Genomic DNA, 24,440 nt, shown 5'->3' on the forward strand with positions numbered 1-24,440 from the left:
AGTCAAAAAGTTTCAACTCAAAAAACAAATGTATGAAGTGCTTTTATGCATGTTAAAACTCAAAACGGGTCCGCCGGGGCCCTTACACCATAGGAAGGTTAAATAGCGGAATAAAGTCTTCCAGATGGGTCACTGTAGAACCACAGAAGGCACTAAAACAGAATGTTGTAACAGGACAAGGAACAAACTCGAAACTAAAAGCATACCTGCTGTGCTATAACTAAACATTAACTCCTACCTGCTAGTGAGTCAGAATCCCAAAGGTGATACAACAAAATGTACAGGAAGAATCACATAGTTTGTGTTATTTAATAAGCACGACTCACTATCATCGCAATGAGAGACTAATCATAATGGATTTGATACACATGATTGTATTTCATTTAAAACACTACAAGACTGGTGGGAGCGAGGAGGCCCTCTCTCCTTCAGATTTTCGTGGAGTGAAACTCTAATGCCTGTGGATAAAAACTGTCAGTACTCCACTGGCAAATGACGTTACATAAGAGAAGTGGGATGTTTCATATGGGAGCTTGATAGCGATGTAGATGGTGGTGGATAGAAATATAAGTGGAAGTAGTGTGTGGCTTTAGAAGCTGCGCAGTGAGAGTATGAAGCACCTAAAAGATTGCATCAATTCTGTTGTTCTCTCTCTTTAACTTTCAAAGTTTTAATGAGCCAATGTCAGCAGTGATTTTCTCATGACTCTAGAACAGAAATCAGAGCCGGAAATTATGCTTCTTTAAGTGTAAAAGGGTCACAGGAAAACAAAGAAGAAGGATAGCGATTGAGAATAAAAATATCGCATGAATTCTATTATTTTAATCTGGGTCCAAAAGAATGAATCATGCCGACTACCAGCACATAATCTCTTTAGGGATTTCAATTCTTCTCAGCTAGTGCACTTCAAAATGGAGAGAATTTTAACTCGCTTTGGTCGAAATGCATGAGAGCGGTTTGAATCTCTCCAAGGGCAACATCACTGTGGTGAGGTCACACATGCCTAGAATATGTTAAAACCCAGTCAGGACTGGACTCAATAAGACATAAAAGGGCCAGCATGAGTATCCAACTGACTAACAGCAAGGCAGAACATGGTCTTCTTTGTTTCTAAATGAAACATCCATCGTTTAAAAAAAGTGACACCTACTATAAAACACTGACTGACAGCGTTAATTGGTACACAGCACGCATGAGAACTTTCCAAAAGGGCTTACATAATGTCCAACCTTGGTGAACAAAATACCAGTGTAAAATCAGATAGTGATTGATTGATTTGATTATTATACTACACTGGTGCATAGCCTGTTCAAAACGGTTCTGTTTGGAACGGGCTGATCGCTTGAACCTCTTGTATTGTTGCTTGCAGCCATCTCCAGAACTGCTCCTCCAAACAACTACACGGTGCACTTCACTGGGTCCTGAGCAACACATCTCCCATGACATAGCCTAGTTGCATCCCCTAACAATGCTATAGCATTTGGGACCGAACAAATTCATTTCAGTTCATTCAGAAAAGTTACATCAATAACTCTACAAGTGTTTAAGTTTGCTGCAATGTAGTTTGAACCGAGCACTTTTCCAGGACAACCCCGGTGTGTGTGTGTTGTTGCTGTCAAACTTTGTTCTCTTCGGGGAACAACAACAACTAACTTTGAGCTAGCAAGCTGAACGCAGAAAGTTGCAAGTTTTAAAGAAACTTCAAGTTGTGCCACGAGGCAGGCCTGCTTGGTTCTGTCTTTGAATGACTGTAAAGATTTAAAAAGAATATATTAACAGCATTTATTCTTTAACTGGGGCATTCCGGGACTGAATGGTGGGGATTTGCTGTGGACATACTATACACGGCAATACACTGGTAAGAGCAAGGAATTGGTATTGTTGCTAATTGAAATAGCTCACGTTACTATATTGTGTGAACAGTTAATCTAATTTAATATTGTGGGTGGCATTTTCTTTTGCTGTTTGCAAATGTTCCACCGAAAAAGCTCCTTCCTGAGGCTGTTTTGCAGCTGCACGCAGCGTTTCCCGGTGCTTAGTGTCGCCCAAGAAGATTGTGAATGGTTTAAAGAAATGCCAACAAATGAGCATGTTTTCCTCCTATCCAAGAATGGATTACTGATCTACAAATCATAGTGCAATAAGAAATGAATTACCATATTTTAAACCAAGCAGTGCAATGAATTACAGCAGGTTACCTTCACAGTTTTAAATAAATGTTTGCATTAACATTTTTATGAAACTTTTAACATATGTTCCCATTCAGTGTATTCATAATCAGAGCATCTTTTATCACCACAATATCTGCAGTCTTATTTTCAGGCTGCATACAATCCAAACAACCTCTAGGAAGTAGAATGGCACTAACACAGCTAACTAACTAACACCTCTCCAACTAACTCCACCAAGGCTATGACCTACATTGTACATAGCTGGCAATAATAACGGAGGTGAAAAATAATGTATGTAGTTGTAGATTCATTCAACTAATTAGGACAATGCCCAATAATCCACATTACTGTAAATGCGGCAGTGTTAGCCAGTCGGCAAATTTTCAACCGTAGTCCTAGGGACCTAGCATTGTGAATTGGGTTTGCTCCTTGGTGGAGGTAAGGCAGCATTCATACTGGGGATGTGGCTGATGAGCAGGGCACACCGAAACAGTAATGTTGCGGGTCTTGAACCAAAATTATGATAACTACATGGGTTTGTAAATATGAGACTTCTTTCACATAGAGATTTAAGCCATTGTTAAAAATATTGATGTTTGCAGCTTCAACACAATTCAGTTTCTATAAGAAAACAGCCAGCAACATTGAACAGGATCTGGACTGGACTCAGTTCACATAGTATAATAGGGCCTCTGACCAAGAATGAGACGCATCCAATTTAAGAGAAAAAAATCTAAATTAAGACTAACAACAAATTTTCAGCGCTGCAACCTTGCATATTTCATGCCTGGAGTTAATGGTCTTTGTAAAGCAAATGATAGAAAACATAAAAAGTCGGTCAAAGAGTGAAGAAAATGATTAGCATTGTAATCCAACACAAGAATATAAGTAACAAGAATAAGAAAAGTGAAAGGAACTGGAAGCTTTCTTTCTTGCAGTGAGGAGAAGCACAGAACTGGAAACACTGTTTGCCATCTCTCATATGTTTGCCTACTGCTCTCTATATTTAGACTTATTCATGTCTATTTAAAAAATCAATAAGGAATCAGTCTTTGCAAGCCAGCATCCTAGTTCTTCCCTTCAGACACACGTTGATTGCAAATTTAAAAATCCCATGTGTGGGCGAATGCCGAGAGGCATCAGGTAATGCTAAGAAATAAATTGAATGTACACAATGACCAGGCAACGTGAGACAACCTCCCCAAGGACAAGCACTCATTCATCAATAAATTAGATAAGGAGAAGTGCTTCAGAGTCTTTGCTTTGGTATCTTAGCACATTTCTGTACAGCACTGCAACAGAGCACGCGCATGCATGCATGCATGCATGCACACACACACACACACACACACACACACACACACACACACACACACACACACACACACACAGGGATGATGACTAAAACTCTAGAGGGGAACCCAGTTGAAAAAAAAATCCATAGCAGTCTTGAGGAAAATCTAATCAGGGCCAAGGCTTTGACTGCTTCAGGTGGAAGAAAAAGAATTCACTGCACTGAAATGAGAACTGGGCAAATTATCATCTGATATGAAGTACCATCAAAGCGTAGACGCTTTTGGGTTCTGTCTCTAATTTGCTCCGTCTTTCTATTTTTGTACATGTCCCAAATGTGCAATCATGCGCTTCCATCTTTCATGTCAGTGTTATCTCTCGCGTGGTCTCCGCACTGTGGATCTGTCATTGATCACTAACTTTGATCCCCGATGATCACATGATAAGTGATAATATTACAAAGTTTGGCCTCGAGTGTGTAATTTGATTCTTCAGCTTAGGACCAGACGGTGCTGATTAAGACTGCGACATGGTTGAAAGCTAAACAAAAAAAACAAGTTTGTGAGAGGACCTTGAGTTACAGTTTTTTTCCCCTGTCAAAATCCGGTTCTTGTTTCCACCATTGCAACAGTTTTACTCTTCCTCAAATAACTTGAACTGGAAGGACATAATGACGCACACCTGTTTTCACTCTCACTGATTGAGCAACAGGCAGAGATAAAAAAAAAAAAAAACATCATTCTCTCCACAGGAGGGCTGAATACTTTTAACCAAACATAACCTTGTGGATTTCAACAACCTTGTAATCCGTTATTTGTAGAATCTGTTAAATAATTAAAAAAACATTGGACTGAGATTTATGTAATACATTAAAAAACTGTTAGTAAACTGGGCCTGGTGTTCAGCGGCAGATCCACACATTTGAAAGAAAACGTTTTTATGTCAAAATATCCCAAAACAATGTCTCTACGCATGGCTGGGGTGGAATACCTTAAGGTATCATTTCTCTCTTTTTAATTCTTAACTGCCACCGTTGACTCCTTGCCAATAAACCGTCTAGGGTACAGCTGCCATTTTTGTTACATTGCCACCTGAAGTCAGGTTGGAACTTTTAGTTTTGAATAGTTTGTTTGGGTATTTTTTGTGTTCTCGGGGCTGGTTGGCTTGTTCTTTTTGCCCAGGGCTCTCACTGAAGTTACAGTTTAACTTCTACGTCTGGCAATAAAAGCAAACAAAGAAAATTGACTTATTTTCTCCAACATCTAGTTTATGTCACTCCCCTAGATCAATTTTGGGTTGTAAACTACATTACCATTGATTTGTTCACTGAGTTCCTGCATAATGTCACTTAAAAGTTAACTTTAACCAGCCCGGTTCATACTAACATTGGCAAAGCAACACAGACTTAACTTAATGCCAACATAAAAGGAGGGTACTGTATGTGAAAGTAAATGGGATTCGTTTTTTTTTTTTTTTTTTTTACTGTGGTATTGAGAATAATGGACTTTTTTCACTGGTATTGGTATTGACTACTAAATTTCTGGTATTGTGACATCCCTATTGTCGTATAGTTCTGAATGATACTAACATCAGAATAGAGTGATTCACCCTAGGAACTCTTTTTAGACTGATTTTATATTGTGTATATTTGTTCTCAGTCACGTAAAGTTACTATTTTTAGCATTTACACAATCAACAGTTAGTTATTCTCGCCATATAAGTAGCACTTATTAAGAATGTATAATTTGATTAACTCGTTTACATGAGAAGGGGAAAGGAACGACTGATTGAGCAGGTCAATCTCCTCTCTCCTGTACGGCACCCACACTGTTAATTACTTCCTTCCTGTCATAAACTGCAGTCACATTACTGCCATGGCACATTGCTCCCATGTAACTTTGCTGCCAAATAAACAGCTGAGACTGGGCGGTCGTAACGGCTGGAACCAAACAGCAGGGAGCAGCTTTGGCTGTAAACAGAACTGAAGGTTTAAGGGTTTGTGGTCCAACTTCTGAGAAACACCTGGACGGATGCAGTCAGATACATGTCCAAATAACACTGTGTGTTAAGTGGATACAATAACAGCAGCATTTTGTGATATGGTAATGGATAGGAACATATAATTATGACTGGGTTTACAAATAGGTGAGGGGTAAGGGTTAAGATCGTTCGTTAAAGCCGTTAAGGGATAAATAATCTGTTGCAGTGCAGCTACTACAATTTCCAGAACGTTAGTGTTTATGTTGTCAAATAGCAGGTTTTTATTCTTGTCAGTCATTTCAGCTTCCAAAATGATTGCAAATTGACGCATATTTTTCCACACAGTCTAAGGAAGAGGCTAAGGGCTACTTTGATTTTGGAATAATTATAAAGCCAAGTAATATATTGCTATCTTCAACATGTTATGTCCACTAGTATCATATTGCTACACTGTAAGTAAGAGCTCATGTAGAGCAAGCTGGTCCCTGGCTAACTGTAAATTATCTGGGCCATGCAGATCAGCAGCCGCTGAGTACTTACCGCCTCAATTAGTGTGCATACAAAAGCAAACTTATATAGACTTTATATACACATATAAACAGATATTCTATGTACACTTAAGTTGCAGATGTCTGCAAATGTTTCCTCTAACTTATTGTACAGTTATGTTTTTAAGCGGTTTCCGACCAGATATGATGGAAAACAAGAAATTCATTACATAGTCCAACTTGCCAGGACTGAATGCTGAATCTCTACCTTTACTTCTTAACTGTGCTGTACGTCTTACTTAGGTTACAATTGCTAGTGTCTCTCCTATTAAATCTCCTAGCTGTAGTTGGCAGCTCTTAATTACTGGCTTATGTTGCGGACCGCAGAAAAGGCTTACCTCTTCCCATGTCTGTACTGGTTGGAGCCCAGTAGTGTTGATGGGAATAACGATTCTTTTCACACAATCAGTTCCTTAGAGTTGACACATGTAAAGGCATCTAACCTTTCCATACATGGAAATGGAAGTCGTTTTGATACATGCAAAATACAACGTCAGTACCTCTGCTACACTCCGTTATAGTGCATGCACGTTCAACAGCTAGTGCTTTCCGCCCCACAAAACTTCTCTTGAATACATTACCAGTCATTACTTTACATTAATAAAGATAAAATTGATTCAGCATCCCACATGCAGCAGGGGCCCCAGTTCGGGTTAATTAGATCTTGTTCAGTTGGTAGCTGCCATGCTGTCTCGACTCCAATCACTTGTTGACGTCCACGTTCGAGCCAATGATTTCCGCTCACTAATTGGTTGTCTCGCTTCTTATGTTTAGCAGGCAGCGTGAGCGGTGTCCTACAATACCAGCAATAACGTGGGCAGTGTGGGTGGGAGCAGTTGGGGATTCATGAGCACTCGGTCCATTCAACTAGCTGACCCTGTTAGGGTTGCTTAGTCGACTAATAGGTTGTTTTGGTCTTTGACAAACAAGATCTTTAATTCATTTTTCATTTTTTTTTAAAGGTTTTTCACGCATAATGACTTACCTATGTGTACATCTCTAGTAAACTCACAATTTAAAATGGTGCTTTTTTTGCAGGATTCCATTAGGAGAAACTCAGTTCTACAGATCTGTCAATTAAATCAACTAATCGATTAGTCAACAAAATTATTTGTGTCAGTCAAATTAGAATTCCTTTATTCAAGAACACCCCTAGACCTGATACAAACTGGACACTAAAAAGAGTCATTCAAAAAAATCCCATCACTACCCAGTAGCTCCTCAGGTCTCACATCTGTCACCTCACTATCAGCCGAGCCTCGAGACTAGCCCAGGCAAAGAGTTATACAGCTGTGCTGTCCAGCTGTGATTTGTGCAAGAAATTTAAAAGCCTGACTGTCTGGTTGATTTGGGGGCACCATTTGTCTAGGAAAGTTGCACCCAATGGGCTCTCGAAGGTTACACACTACTTTTCTGTTCAGAGGCAGCTGGACTTTTAGACAGAAAGCTTTAGTGTCAAAAGGGCAAAAGGGATAAACACGCAAACTTGTAACAGAGCAGTTTGGAATGCAGGTGAAGAGAAGATGCACTCACTGTGATTTTCTTTCTTTGGCTGTTCAGCTGTTTTAAGGGACAAATGCACTCCGTCTTGTTATCACGTTTCCAACTTAAGCACTTATCATGTTTCCAACTAAAGCACTTTTCTGGCAATCTTCTTCAGCCTTGTCTGCCACACTTCTTGCTGTGATGATTGTGTTACGAGTCATCCGTGAAGCTGAAGATTGATTATTTTTGTATTATGGATTTTAAAACTGAAAGCAGTTACTTTCTCGAGAAGTGCATCACTTGATCCCTTGTTAAAAGGCAGTGAAGTTTGATTTGTAATGTTTCACAGATGAAAAATGACTTCCGTCCCACTTTTAATTTCAAACTAACTCACGTCACACATTACATGACATCTAATGTAATATTATGTACAGGCTTGATAGCTGACGCTTTTATCCAAACCGACTTACAATTGCTATACACGTTGGAGGTTGCACACCTCCAGAGCAACTATGGCTTAAGTGTCTTGCTCAGGGACACACTGGTTGATGTATCGCAGTGGGATTCGAACACGGGTCTCCCACAGGCATGTGACATATCCACTGCGCACCCACCACCTGTACCATGCTGCTTTTGTGTTTATTTAATGTCGTTCTGCCTTTTTTTTGTCTCTGCATGTTTTATTCCATTATGTTCTCTTCACTGGGTAAGATTTTCTGCTTAAAATAATGAAGATATGTATTTAAGAGCTCCTCTGTTATGCTCCTTGCGAATTACTGGTGGAGTGACAACCAGACATCCTGCAGAGAGGTGATTGGCCTTGAAACATCCACTGCATCAGTCGGCTATTCACAACCCAGAATCCAACATAAATTTAAAAAAAAAAAAACAGGATAACGTAGAGAGCTAACGTACCTGAGAACACGTAATGTTATCTCCTCTGGAAAGACAATTTAAATACAAACTATTGTGTAGAAGAATGCAGCCATATTGTCTATTGTACACTCAAGTATCTTTAATTAAGTGTGTTTGAAGCATTCAGTGAATTGTTTCTTTTGTGCCCTATTTTAAACTTTGTCAGAATTTTAAAAACTCCTGGCCAAGCTTTGTGAAGCTGTTTCCTGTTACGCAAGCAGCAGGAATTGCATACAAAAAAAAGATTAAAAAGTAGTTATAAAGTAGGTTAACATTCATTAATTTGATCACATGTTGGATTTTGTTAACAATTGGCCGTGGTTTAGGCAAGATGATACCCTCAAATGTGTACGTTCCATGATTATAATGGATCATAATGATGATTCCCTTGTTGTTGACATCTGTTATGTCTTAAGTTACAGTTTCCACATTGACCTTTATATCGGTCTTCATTTTTTTTGTTTATTACACTGGAGATTAAATTAGAGAACATCAATTTAATAAGCTATACACAACTCAAATACATGGCTGACATTTGCAACTCTAGATTCCTGCGTACGAGACATATCCTTCCACTAAATACCACAAGATTGCAGCCAGCCTTGTGTCTTCACTGAGAGCGGGTAAATATATTATAGGTTATAAAAATGGGTAACTTTGCATTGTCTTCCCGCTCTGCCTCCTCCTTCCTTTAATTCCTTCTGCTGTCATTTTCAGCCTACCTCACATCCTAACCTTTCTTCCACCTTGACTTTTCAGTCCCCCTTTAGTCCTGTTCTCGTTTTTTATTCTCCCTCCTCACTCTTGTATTTTATCAGCAGAGTTGTCACCTATTGATAGCTCTGACCTTCTGGGTTATTTTCCAGTGCAAGAGCCAGAGTAGAGAGAGAGTATAACACCATGTATTAGCCATTATCTAACTGATTTTCTTGGTGTTATGCAAAAACATGTAAAAATGAATGAAAATTGCAACAAGTGCAAGTTCCAGTTTAAAGAGACTCAAACCATGAAAAAGGTAATTGTCTAAAGTAATAAGGAACGAAAAAAAAAGATTGGTCTATTAATGCCAGCCTTTCAGACAGTAAGGGCTACATACATACCAGGATCGGACTTGGAGAATGTATCCACATCCAGCAGACTCCTGTGGTAACAGAAAAAAACAAAACGTGCAGGTAAAAATGGATCCTTTCAGTTAATTTCACTGTGTCGAGACAATGTATTCATTCATTAACATAATACCCTAATTCCATTTTTGTCTCTTGTTTTTCATTCCCCTGAGTATTTCTAAAAGTCTCAGCAAAGCCCCTGAAAGTTAGGTCATGGGCAGACATCAAGTTATGCTTCTAAAAATACTGAGCTGCCAACTCCTTTCCTGAAATGCAAGCCCCACCGAGCCAAATAAAATAGTGTAAAGTAGGTTACTCAAAGGCTGATGACAACCCTCAAGAAGAGGAAGTGGAAGTAATTAATGGTTATGTTGATGCAATGGTAATGTAGGCAGATTTATCAGCACCTTTTTCCCCTGCTCCCAGTCTTTATATTAAGCTGAGATAACCATCTGCTGTCTGTAGCATGTGTCATTTTGTAACTTAAGATCCTATAAAATAATTTGAAAATTGATGGAAAATGCCATAAACTTAAATATTCTGTTGTGCAAAAAATAAGGGTAAAACTTGAATAGTAACTTATGGTGTCTGACATGTAATTCTAGCTGATTTAAATATTTTTTTGGAGGGGAGCCCAAATCTGGTAGAGGTTTGGGCTCCCCCAAAAAATATATATTTCAATGTCTGGCCACTTCAAGTCTGGTTAATCTCGGGAGGGAGCAGCGTCTATTCATTATTCAGGAGTGGATTGGAGTCAGTCAGCGCACCGCCAGGCAGGCAGGTTGACAGTCCACAAAACCATGACTGAGTTATACTGCTTCGTCAGTTAGTCAGCCAGCCAGCCAGCCGGGCCAGCCAGTCAGTAAGCAGAGCAGCCGATCACGCAGATAACCTGCCACCAAACTGTACATCCAGGTGTGCTGCTGTGTTTTAAGCTTATGAATTCAACATTAGCAATGCATTTTTAAGATGATTATCACTGTAGGACTAATTATTAACACTGTTTTCACAGTGCTTTAACATTTTATGAAACTGCATCACACACTAGACCATATATAACCAAATGTTTGACCATGCATGTCAGGGAATATCAATGGTAATCTACTTAGGACACTGACTGGATGTCATGAAGAAACGAAGACAGTCCATAGGATTTTTAATCACTTTGATGCACACTGGAGGCAGCTGACGGGCTTAACCATTTACCTGAGAGCAACGGGGCACCAGGGAGTAAAAACACAGAGACAGACACAGACAGTTACTTAATTCATGTTAATACTGTTACAAAAATCAATATTTGGGTTATAGAGGTGGTGGAGATGTGGATGCCCATCTGGGAATAACATCAGCAGGAGGTATCAGTGTTACAGAAGAAGTAAAAATAACGTTCACCACAGACACATCTAATTAACTTCTGTCACTCTAAAAGATTAACAGCCAAGCAGCATCAGATAGATTTTACGTTGCAGACTTTTATTCTGGGTTTAAACTGAAATCTATCAATTTGTATGAGAGTTTGACCTTACCGGCACGAAACGGTAACTTCTATTTTAGTTGCAGGGACTCTGGTGTTGAGCGGATCGAATTCCCCTATTGATGCCATCATCTCGACTCACGACGCTAATGAGCATCCACAAAGAAATAAAGAAAGAAAGAAAGAAAGAAGAAGAAGAAAAGAAGATGATCATTCACAATGGGATCGTGATTGCAGTAAATCCATAGTCGAAGAACCCTCCACTGGTGTTTCCCTTCTGGAGCAGCGGAGGAGGCATAGAGTGAGAGATGGATTGCCAAAGAGAGAGAGAGAGAGAGAGAGAGAGAGAGAGAGAGAGAGAGAGAGAGAGAGAGAGAGAGAGAGAGAGAGAGAGAGAGAGAGAGAGAGAGAGAGAGAGAGAGAGAGAGAGAGAGAGAGAGATTTAAAGTTCATTCATCCTTCGTGCGTTCCAACACATTCACGGTGCGCTCCTGGTGTCTGTCCGGGAGGAGGAGAGCGCAGCCAACCGGAGGCACGGGCAACAGCACCAAGCACCCCCCCCCAGTGTAATTTAATCACTAAACATACATTTCACCTGTTGCATGTCACCTGTCTCTTTTAAAGCTATTGTTTCCGAGGCAACAATTATTGACATTTGCTGACATTTATTTGTCACTACCTAACCCGGAAAAAGCGTGTAGGCCTAGTAATATAAGCAAACAGATAAATAGGCCACAGACTGAGATCACCAATCAATTACAAAACATTTACAGAAATGTTGAATACACTTAAGTTATTAAATACTGGACAATAAAACTGAGATAAGCGCTCCTATACAAGTTTATTTGTTAAATTGCTTTTGATCACAGTCGAAGAGGATTTGAAGAGCTATTTTTAGATCTCAATTCATATTATGCTGGTGGCTGTCCTATGAGACTGGCTAAAACCTCTTATTTTGGCGAAAATTCCTCTAGGACAAACCTGAGTAGCCTATGTGGGCAACAAACGCACTTTGTGTTAAATGAGACATTATCATGCGTATTTTAAGGTTCATACCGGCATGTTTTGCTTTACGCATGCGTGCCAAGTTTAAAGATGAAAAACAGGCACAGGCGTGTTTCCATTGATGGTAACTGTTCGACGAGGCGTGAGGCGAGCGTGGCTTATCGTCATAGCAGAACACACACACACACACACACACACACACACACACACACACACACACACGCATGCACGCACACACGCACACACGCACATAGAACGTCGAAGGCGTAATGCTTTTGATTCTCGACATGTGGCTGTTTCCACAGCCAGAAGACATTACGTGCCACAGATAGTCAAGACTGTTTTGTAGCAAATTGCATGGAAAGATACTAATTTCCAAATTAGGTTATTGACAAAAATAGAGCTGGTGTGTTGCAAATCCCAGGGCCATTATTCGATCCTAGTCCATCACTGAGGGCATCACAGTGGTAACAACACTTTCACTTTCCCCGGCCAGATTTTATCCTGAAGGTCTGGGGATTGACCCATCGACCTCCCGGTCCCAAGCTCTCTTCTCAAAACCTCTAGGCCAGTGTACTGCCCGTGTTCGATGAATGAACTGAAAATACAAAATAAAGCAAATCTAATGAGAATAAATGTCTAGTGAGAGAGGGAACAATATTGCTAAAATAGTAAGGAAGTGAGTGCTTCCTCACACCAGACTAACACACCTCTGAAGCATAACTTGTCACACGTTTGCCACAGACAGGGCTCGCACAAAAGCAGCAACCGACACCAAAGTTTGGGCACATTTAAGCCTCTGAATCTGATATGACAAACTCACTTCGCCAGCTACAAACACCTAGACTAAGAAAACAACAACAATCCCTTCCATAAATGTTATGTGATTCAGCGTCATATAGAATGTAACCACAAGAAACGTTAATCATGCTTTAGGTGCTATGAGCAGTTATTGTATTGTAGGACAAGCAAATGAAATATGTTAAGATGAGGTGGTTTGGCAACAAAAAAGACCTTTAAGAAGGAATGGTAAAGAACCAGGTTTAAGTAGAATTATTTATGAACAAAAAGGTTTTCAAAAACAAGGGGCAAAAATTAAACTCTGCGAATTCAAACTGGAACCTTACCACCTGCACAGGTAAGTTTAGAATGAACTAAACAGAGAGCAATCATCCAAAATCACACAGGATAAGTAAAAACCATTAATACAAGATCTCTTACGGTAATCACTCTAAACATCACATGTCCATGTGCACCCATGCATACCAATGGGCACCCTAAATATTATAGAACTTCCTTCACTGCAGAACTGTGTTCCCTGTCTTCTAGTCTATATCCACAATGTTCCTCTATAAGGATTGCTCTGGTACTTCCCTACTGACTTACTCCTCTTCATCCCCTCTTGGACATAAGGCTTCAATGAGCACTCTCCATTGCATTCGGTCCCCGGCAGCCTGTTGGGACAGGTTCGTGATTGCTCCGGTGCCGTTGGATATTCCGACAGATGTCACCTTCCGCTTCCTTTGTGTTGTAATTTTAATCCCCGGTGGATTTATGAGGACTATGGTCAACTGCTGTTCACATGTCTGCAGGGTGAATCCAGTTAGCTAGCTGGATTACCTGTCCAATCTGAGTTTTCTGTTACATGACTAAAACAACTTTTGAGCGTACACATGTTCCACCAGATCAAATTCCTTCCCGAGGCAATTTTGCAGCGACACCAGGGCTCCATGTGGCGCTCAGCACCGCCCAAGATGACTGTGATTGGTTTAAAGAAATGCCAATAAACTAGAGAACATTGTGGACTAGCCAGACTGTCCTCCTCGTTGCTGATGAGGAAGGTTTGGCAATGCGAGACTACCTGTCTTCCTACATCTCAACAGAGCCAGGCGCCTCGCTGCTAAGAAGACACAATGATGCACACCTGTTAGCAATTCCCTTAACTGAGCTACTGATCAGCTAATCGACCCCAACATCCCAGGCAGAACAACAGAAATCGTATCAACCCATACAACAAACAAACTGAACAATCTTCTGTCATTTTCGCCTTGATTGCAGACGTATAAAATAAATTGAAATGTTGGAGTGAAATTAATAATAAGGCAGACACAAAAACTAATGTTGGGGAGGGCCTAGCAAAAACGATGAAATAACTTTATTAATAATTTGTTTTTCCATAGCACCTGTACAAAAAAAATAGGTACACAATTAAATAAAACTCAAAGTGCTAAATAAAACAAAACAATAATTAAAGAAAAATCACAAGAGAATAAAAAAACAATTAAAAAGGCACAGCGCTAAAGTAGAATTAGTGGCAGTAGAAAAAAAACAACACATGAACTAAATGCCGGCGTGAATAGGTGAGTCTTCGGTTGAGTTTGTAAAGAGTCAAGGGAGCTGGAAAGGTAACCTTTTCACACGCACTTTGCAATAGCAAAAAGGAACTGTTACATCATATATTGCATATATTCACTGGAGCGGGTAATCAAAAAGTCGGGCTCGCACACCCATGGTCAATTAGCTTAACAGGAGAAAACAAGCTGTCATCTTCTAATGAGATGTCTGCGCTTCTAAATCTGGAAGTGCTCCTCTGTAATTTTCCATTAATCAGCTCTCTTGAAAACATCATGACACACTCTTTAAAGCCTCCCACTGTGACCTAATCACCAGCATTACTCTTTGCAGCTTCTGCGAAAAATAGCTGTGTTTTGAAGTATTGCATTTCTGGAAAACAAAGCTACAAAGGTCTTCGAGAATCAGAGAAACAGGAAGAAAGGGTGTGTAAGTTACAAGAACAATAGGGAAATAGGATTCAAACAAAGGTAATGTTAACATTTAGTATTAGACTAAATGTGAAGCAGGTTGAATCATTACGTCTCCAAAACAGACTCATCTGGTCCAGACACGATGAACAGTGGGACTGTATCAGTTCTACCTTGTTTGTCTGTGTGTCTGTGTGTGTGTGTGTGTGTGTGTCTGCAGATCAACTCAATTTTGCAGCTGATCAGGCAGAAATGGAACATTTTCGTGGGCTGAGAAAAACAGCGGCAAGCAAAATGAGGAGTGAGTCAGAAATAGAGGGCAGACAGATGCAGAATAGGGGCCAGATGAATAAATGTGGGAGAGAATTGCCAGTTCTCATTAATATTCAACAAGCTAAGCCTCTTGTCTCTGATTGGCTAACAGCTAGCCAATAAGAGCTTTATAATAAGATCATTATAATGATGAACATGTAAGTACGGGCAGGACTTTATACTAAAAAAAAAAGTTTTTCTGAGTCATAAATCATTAGTTTACAAGCAACGTATCTTCTCAGTTATGATCTGATATGGTGACACTTGCTCTTGTTGTCACTTTTATTATGAATACAAGGTTTGTATATATTTTCCATATCTCCATGCAGTATAATTGTATGAAACAACAAGCGTTACAACAACTGCCACGAACCAGCTCAAATTCCTCAAAAGAGAAAGGGAGACCACACATTACACATTGGATTAAAACTAATTTAAATAGTATTATTAAATAGGATAAAACATGTATTTCAGTAATGTAGAGAGTGCAGGAAATAAGGTGAACATGTGGAAGACAGAACCCCCCAAAAAAACAAAAAAAAAAACAGCTCACTGTCCAAACAGAGATCTTGTATGATCTACACTCCAGCTTAAGTAGGAAGAGAAGGGCACGGAGGAAGGATGGACTCAGGTGTGGTTTACCTTCCTGCCACACCTCTGACAGCTTCCTGAACAGCTCACAGGAAAAATGGACAACCGCAGTGTGGGGCAAGTCATCCCACAACCTATTCTGATACCCCGTTTACACCTTCATGGTTATTTTGTCCAACGGAGACATTTCCCTTCATTTACACGCAAACTGAGAATTTGCCTCCTAAAACGAGTCTTTCTAAAAACTCCGGCCTGAGTGGAGATTTTGGAAAACTTTGTTTGCACGTTTGCATGTAAACTGAGCCAAACAGAGGTACAGGCAGCCGAGGAAGTGACGAAGAGTAGAGAGAGGAAGGGATGTGTTGCTGTTGTTGCAATTTTAGGGATTCTGATTGGCTACCATGGGCTTGAGCTTCTCGTTACACTGCCACCTACAGGTTTGGCATGCACTTGACGGCATACATACACGGGTACGTGTAAATGAACACTTTTCTGAAAACTGACAGGAGTGCACAATGTTATTTTTGAAAACGGAGAGGTTAAAAATGTTGATTGAAAATAGCTGGCTACGTGCAGACGTAGCATGAGTAAAGATCAAGATATTTCCTTTACACCAAAGTGCACTGTACACCATTTTTAGGTATGTTCAGATAGCAATTTCAATGATTTTTCTTCAGATGCAGAACATGTAGGTCTCCTGTGAACAGCATGTGTGTCTCGTTTCGGCCACATTCACAATTCTCTCTGATTAGGATATGGTGAGCCAGTCTGAGTGTGGTGAATGAGATGGTTTCGCTCCTCAAACATGTTTTTCATGGACAGATGAACTGGCCTCTGCTTTAGTTGTGTGTGTCCCACTGTGTTTCTGAGTGTGTCTAGCCTTTCAACATGGGACCGTTTCCAATTTCCGGCTCAAATCACAGTTTGAAATGCCTTTGATGATGTGACAGCATATTTGATTTGCAAGGCTTGTGTCCGAATGGCCCAAAACTCAGCACAATCACTGCAACAAGCAGTCTGTAATAAACTGGACCAGCATTTGGCGGATGAGACAACTAAAACACAACCTCACTTTGAGTTCAATAAATCATGTGAAAGCGAAAGTAAAATAAATATTGGAGCTGTGAGATTGGCATCTCAGTCCAACCACAAAGGAGGCAATTTACTCATGGCTGATCCTCAGTTATTGTTTAAGGGTCGGGGGTTGGATTGTGATGTGAATTTTTATTATGTAACTATACGATTCTGTCCACGTATTGGCGCTTTATTAAAAACTAAGTAGTAGGAGTCAAAGCACCAGCACAGCAAATCCCTTCTTATAGAGGGATTTCTACTTTGCTCTTTGAAAAAGATGCTTTGCCGCTGAAGTTAGCCCTTTGGCTTTCAAAGGCTGGGATGGGAAGACGACTTAATAAAGTGACATAATTAGGAAGAGTAGAAAGCCTGTGTCACATCAAAGAAGTTGTGTCCATTAAAACAAAGAACTGTCTGTGCCATGACTGTACAGACTGTACCAGGTTTGATGAAATGCTCCCTTCTAGTGTTCAGTGCACAACATTACAACTCAACTACTTTATGTGGAAATGGGTTTGACTTTAAATATTGGTATGTGAAATATTTTGTCAACACATTGCACATTCAATTTTTCAGTCAGTTCCTCTACACGTATCATAGGATACAACATCCATCAGTTTCATTCCAAGACAAAGAGATAAATGAACTCTTAGAAATCAGTTCAGCATTTAGTTTTATACTTCAGTTGTTCTCAACCTTTTTGAGTACCAACCCCCCCAGAAAATAAGGGGGTTGGGGTTGATGACCCTCCTCCTTCCCCCTCCCCCCTCCCCTTCCCCTCGACAATGAGAAAACTGCAAACTGGTGTTAACAACTGTTTCTACGTGCCTCTTTCTGCAAATTTTAAGTGATTTTTTGCAAATGCTCTGATTAATACATGTACAGTAAAGATGTTTTTGCATTAATGACAGCTAAGTTCAGTGTTAGCACCTAGCGCCTAGCCTTGTCCAAGGTGCTCCAGGCTTTGTGGATTTTTGAAGCGTATGTGACTAGGCCTGCACAATAAATCGTTGTAAAATGGCAATCTCGATTCACCCCTGTTCGCGATTACATTTTTTAAATAACTTTGATTTTTTTTTTTTTATTACTCAGATTCTCATTAAATTTCACAGCCAACTGCATCACATCACAAACACTAGTACTTTCTTCTGTTAGTTTTAAACATCAACTGTGTAAAATAGGTTTTAATGCTCTCTCTTCTCTTTGTTGAAGCCTCTATGTTTACAGGCTTGTGGTGATGCGCAGTGTGCTGTACGTGCCAGATAAAATCTATGTTTGCTACTGCCAGTTTGTTTTGTTTTGTCATGGTTTATGTGTGCAACACACATTACACCACGTGAGAACAAAAATCGTGGCAGAGAATTGTGATATCGATTCTAAGCTAAAAGATTTGTGATTCATATTTTTCTGGATTGTGCAGGCTTATTTGTGACTTTTTCTCTTCCCCTGACCCAACTTCAGACGTCTTTCCGTGTTTCACGACATATGATGTACAAACGCTAATTAAAATGAAATGTGCCAAACTCATACAGTCATGTAAAAAACTTTCCCCAGTCTAGAGGTCCCCCAGGTTGAGAACGACTGTTGGTAAGGAAACAACACAACGGAAACGCCTCAGCTTAAGCTTCAATTTATAAGTTGTTTCTCACCTCTTATTTAAAGTGCTCGGGCCCAACAGCCTGGTGGGGAATTACCTGCAGCAATCTCCACCGTTTCATTTACAGCCTTTACTTTTTGTTCATTTACCTTGATCATGTCCACTGAGGCTCCCTGTAAATAAAAGGTGAAGGATTATATAATGTCAAAGAACACAAATAAATGAACACAAAGAAACAGTTCAGCATAGGCCAAGACTGGAAAACTGGACACCACATGCGGAAAGGGATATTTACTTCAAGAAAATTAAAATGCTGTATTTATGCCACATGGTACATTCACACATTTTAGTTTACTGGCGTCTTCCTATTCCGTCATTGTCTCAGTCATGTAAGCTGTGATAGAATGGTACAGCATGACATTTTGATGGGGAGATTTCCTTCCCCTCTGTTTTTTCATTTTATTTTCATTTTGCAAAAGCATTATATTGATTTTGTTTCCTTTTCTTACATTAATCAAAATGAGTTCAGAGTCCAACATGTATATGTGCCAGATTTAGCCACACAAGCTAATTTTCAACTGCACTCCCTAGCATGTTGATGGCTTCAAGCCATCAAGATGCTACACTACAGAGTGCAGCAAAAGTGTTCTCAAAAAACATGCAGAATACACAGGAAGACGAACACTCCAAGAGGAACACCCATAAGGTCACTGATAAGGTGAAACTTTAAGAACAGGACTTATCTAAGCGCACCTGTGTCTAGGTGTGATAATGTGTTGTTGTCCTCCTGCTCCTACAGTCTGAAAGCATGGTCTTTGTGCCCTTAGGTCAAAGCGCAATACACACAATGCCTGATGGGACAAGATAACACAAAAACAGTTCACTTTCTGCTCTTAGTAACCTTTTTTAGTTCAGTGTTCTTGTTAGTAAGCACAATTCAAAATTATCCACAACAATATTTTTTAATCCTCTTATTGTCGACACATTCTATGAAAAAATAAAACCAAGAATGAATTTACACTTCTAACCGGTATTATCTGTGTAGCCAGACCCTGATATATCTTATTTGTGAAAAAGAATATTGTTCTGCTTATCAATGCTGAAAGTATACCCCCAACAAATGCACTATTTTCTCTGGTTTGCGTAAACCAGATTTAAAACTATTACATTTTAATTTTAAAAAGTTGCTAAAAACCACAAAACATGTTTTAGGAAATCAGAGGCTTTTAAACATACTTAAGATATCCAAGACGTTTGAGCATATCTTTGTTACTAGTTATCAAAGATTTTAGTGAAGGCTAAAATCCAAAGAAAAGGATTGACAGACACATGTTGTCATGGGTTTTACTGACAATAAAAATTGCTTGGGATGTTGTGAGCCTTATCTGGAACCTCTGAGCTGTTATTGGAAATGATTCAGGATCTAACTGTACTGTAGACGCTCTGAGATGGATCACTGTTGGGAAACGACTTTTCCTATAGCACCGCTGCAGTTCACTGTTATTCCAGCAGATGACAACCTAAGACAAGCTCGTGTAAAGTAGTGTGTGCTGAGATGGAAACAGGCTTGGACACACTGTGTGTTTAACACACATCAAAGTCAGAATCAGACAGGTTTTACTCCCACAATGAGTAAACGTATGTGGAATTTCCCTTGGTGATACATAAACTAGCAAACATATTACACACAAAAAAAGATGTAAAAAACAGAGTAACTGATGCACAAGGAAAAAGGCTGAAGGGCTGATTGCAAAATTGCAAAAAATAAAATCCATTCAGCCTTTTATTTTTGCAACAGTACATGTGTAATACATAATTAATATAAAATGGTAAGTTAAAGAAAAAAAGATAATTATAATAATGTTATCTGGATTTGTATAGCACCCTTAATAATTAAGATGAAGAACGAAGTGCTTCACAATACTAAAATTACCTGACCTAAAATGAGCGTAAAAACATGGATACACTACCATAATTAATGGAAAATAGAATTGAAAATAAAACACACCTGACAAAAATAAAAAGAAGATGAAATGAGATGGGAGCTAGAATTAATAGAATACATAACATAATATCGAAGATTAAACCCACTGAATGAAAAATGTCAAAATCAGTGCCCATGTTGCAGCATCAGATGTAAATAAACACACGCACAAAAGCACCTCCTACTCTCTGTGGGTTTTTTTTTCAGCTGCGAGAGGCTGACATCATGTCCTCAAATCAGCTGGCAACGCCTTCCTCTGACTATCTATTTTAGCACACATACAAGCACGAGTGCAGTCATTCAGACCCCCCCCCCCCCTCTCTCTCTCTCTCTCTCTCTCTCTCTCTCTCTGAAAACACCTCATTCCTCAAGAGGCATCCCTGAGCTGTGTACAAGTCTATTTTCTTTCACCGACATGTCCTCACTTCAGCAGCCGCGCTGTACCTTTTTGCTCTCACTCTGACAATTTTGTTTCAGCACACATACACATGCTCGCACACATCACACAATCCCCACACACTACGTGCGCACGTGAAAGTACACGTATACAGGATCACACACACATACACTGGCTTGTCATCCTTGTCCCCTGCTGCCGCTACCAGATGACAGGAGGCCTCGGGATGAAGAAAGATAGTCTGAGTGCTGTGAAAGGAGAGGGCAAAAATACATGTTTGTTTAGACAGCATCCAGATGTGCTACGTGTGTTCTGAGTGAACAGCGAGGACAGAAGGTATGACAGAAAGAATTTAGCTTGTGCATTATTAACCAAAATGTCTAAATTAAATATCAAGCATGCATGTAGCACATGAAGGGACATCCTTTTGATCGACAAAGATCTCTGCCCGAGGACCAAATGTGGGTCCTATGGTGATCATCCTACGCAACAATGCACCACCTCTAAAGCATACACCCTCTCACAGGAAATAATAGTGTGTAAGCTAAGTTGCTGTTTCATAATTGGAGGACTGTGTTGCTTTTGAGTTCTAAATGTGTCATGAGATAACCTCTTTTGTGATTTGGAGTTGTATGAAAAAATGACTTGACTTGACTCACAGACCACTGTCTTGGCCTAGTTTTCATGAATTTGCTCGCTTGAGGGCAGATGCGTTTCTCCCCAGAGTGAGTAACAGAGCTTTTAATGGACAGAGAATGAAGGCTTCAATGGTTCGGGCAACATCTGGCCCTGAAGAATACAGGAATACAGAACACTACGGAAGGCAGCGCTGTAATGCACTCTGTGCTGTAGAGCAGTCATTTAAGTTCCTCATGTGGATACATTGTGCAGTGTTCACGCATTCTATAATGATCACTAGTAGTCCATGAGCCAGGGCCCCAAATTTGGGCCATTGGTATCATATGGAGGTTTAAAGTCTCATAGTGATTTTTGGCAAGGTATACACCCTTAGTACTAGAAAACTCACGAGGGGTGGTAGCAAAATTGCTTTTTTCAACTCATAAAGTTACTAACCCCCTTAAATAATTTAGTTTTTGAAATCTGGTGTATATGGTAGGGATATTGTCGATATTCTATAATATGGTGCTTGGTATGGTTGGAAAGGGGATGTTTTAGGCTTTCATTGCCCAGTACTCAATCAAACACAAAGGTCACATGACTTCTTTAAACTAGAAACTACACACATTTTCTGACAATTTCCGGCTAATCTGTATGCTTTCTTTTATCCCTGCGCCGTGAAGGGACATCAGGGACACACAATATCAGGGACACACAACTCAACAACGTCAATACTCAAGGCACACTGATGATTCAGATCTGCCATCATGACAGATCCACACATTTTTCTTTTGTTTACAGTAAATAAATAATAAACAAATACAAATCTCATTTAGATAAAGTCAAGTTCATAAAGTAACTTTCTTTGCATTCATTTGATTCCAAATCAAGATACACTGGTAAGAATTGCTCTCCATTGTTAACATGTATTGAAAAACAGTTCAAAAATGAAAAATATTACAATTTTATTCATGTAATCAGGGCCTGAAATTAACACCCGGCCACCCGCCACATGCGAGTGACTTTACCAATTGGCGGGTGACACTGTCAATGTACCTGCCACATTGGCAAGTAGCCAATGAAGATTGAGTGATTCATTAGTTTTTTTACAACTGTTATTCTTTAACGTTTCAAAGAAGTCCACCATGTTGTTGGATTTTAGCTAAAAATGTGGCGGGACATTACCGGGGTAAAGAGGCCAGCTGAAACAAACAACCAACAAGAAGATGAGCATGAGTCAAAGTAAAGTAAAAGACAACGTTTTAATAAAAAGTGGACAATTGGCTGATTTATGACACCAGTACAGAATATATATACTGCCGTGACTGTCGTGTCTATGGCTCAGAAAAAGCAAAGTCAAATCCTTTAGTACTCAAGACTAAAAACTTAAAATTAGAAGCAATTAAGGACCACGAGTCATCATAAAGCCACCTACACATGACACTACAAGTTGTAAACAATCAAAGACCGACCGCTGCGGTCAAGGCACTGACGTCCATGAAAGCAACGCAGTTGGAGAGGATCCGACGGCTGTCTCAGAACGTTCATGTGATTCCTGTTTTTCATCTTTTATGAGGAAAAAAAAAACTGGCTGGTAAAAAACACCTGCCACAGTGGTTGGTTGTCAAAAAACTTCATACACTGCATGTGATAAAACAGACGATTAATCGTGATTAACTACAGAGATTCAGTGATTAATCGCGATAAAGAAATAAATAATCTTTTGACAGCCCTAAATATCTACAACACATTCGTCACAAGGCCCGCAGGCTGAATCCGGCCCCTCGCAAACTTTGATCCAGCCTTCATATCAATCTTTTTTGCCCGCCTTAATAAAAACACAGGAAACTGTCATACTCAACACTGGAAATAGAATTTGGCAGTTTTGCCAACTGTGATATTTAGAAATTCCCTCACCAGCAGTGAGTTTGCGTATTCGTGGCCTGTGAAACAGTATGTTGTGAGTCAGCTGTGTGGTAACCTTTTAATAATATAATCAGAACGCATTGCCTTGCTTGATTTGTTCAATTTTAGGCTGGCTGAGGAACTTTTTGGGACTCTATGTGGACCAAATTTTAAAAAAATCACTAAAATCATTTCTATAAACTATACATGTCTGGCCCATGATGTGGTTCTCATTTTCCAGCGTGGCTCTTAGGGAAACTGAGTTTCACAGCACTGATCCATAACAATGCATCTTATTTTATAAAGTGGTAGCTTCACCTCAACTAGCTGAAACATGACAATGCTACACATTAGTGCATCGGTAATAATACTTAAATAAACTAGTACAAATATAGTATAGATTGTTATGACATTGACAGGGGCTATTCATCTTCTGCACAATGAGTACTTTCACTTTTAATACCTTAGGTAGCCTGTTAGGCTAATAGGCTACATTTAATGCCTGGACAAGTAAAAATACTCAAGGAAAAGATTTCCACTTTTTGCACTTGATAAAAATATATTTACATACATTTACATTTGGTTTTGGACATTTCACAAATATAGAATTCCACATTCAATAATTAGAAGTAGTTTTTTTTTTTGTCATCTCACATGGTAACAAAGCTCTTCTCCCATTGGGCTCCCTGAGTCCAGACGTTTATCAAACAGGGGCCATGATCCAGGCTATAATGCGTGTCTCGTTTCCATGAAACCGCTCATTGTTCATCCAAACGTGAGTGAATATTTGTTGGTCTAATTTCAAATTCAAAGAGATACACGGGCGGAGGCGCGCGCCATGATGTAAATTTGCCCGTGCTTGCTGCTGCTGCGCCCCTGTACGAGAACGCGCTCCCTGGCTGTCATCAGTACAACATCAGCATCTTCCGGGGGGCGCGCAGGGAAACGGGAGGAGGAGGACGGAGAAAGAGAGAGCAAGAGAGAGAGAGAAAGAGAGAGCGAGGGGGGAGAGAGGGAGAGGAGACATACTGGATAAAGGCTACGACAAAAAAACATAATGATAATAGAGTCGAGGCGTTGGAGGATGTCGGATTTACGAGAAAGGACTGCTGAAATTTGACAGAGGGCTCGTGTTGAAACCTGTTCTCGTTTTTTTTTTTGTTCATTCCGTTTGATTTCCACATGCTGCGTGGACATTGAAGGCGAGCAGAAGAAGGGGACCC

General features: G+C 39.8%; 1 protein-coding gene across 2 annotated transcripts in view; it reads right to left on the bottom strand.

Moving 5' to 3' along the window:
• LOC117947235 (copine-9-like) overlaps positions 1-11,345 on the bottom strand; it is a 79,609-nt gene extending 68,264 nt beyond the window's left edge. For both annotated transcript variants that reach the window (XR_004657193.1, XM_034875931.1), the window contains exons 1-2: positions 11,025-11,345; positions 9,493-9,533 (exon numbers count right to left, since the gene is read on the bottom strand). Coding sequence is in view for 1 of the 2 variants with exons in the window: in XM_034875931.1 (XP_034731822.1) it covers positions 9,493-9,533; positions 11,025-11,104 (121 nt within the window). In the remaining variant the exon portion in view is untranslated. The remainder of the gene's footprint in view (positions 1-9,492; positions 9,534-11,024) is intronic.
• Between the last annotated feature and the right edge of the window lie 13,095 nt (positions 11,346-24,440).

The sequence above is a fragment of the Etheostoma cragini genome, chromosome 7, assembly GCF_013103735.1.
Source record: "Etheostoma cragini isolate CJK2018 chromosome 7, CSU_Ecrag_1.0, whole genome shotgun sequence".
Taxonomy (NCBI): domain Eukaryota; kingdom Metazoa; phylum Chordata; class Actinopteri; order Perciformes; family Percidae; genus Etheostoma; species Etheostoma cragini.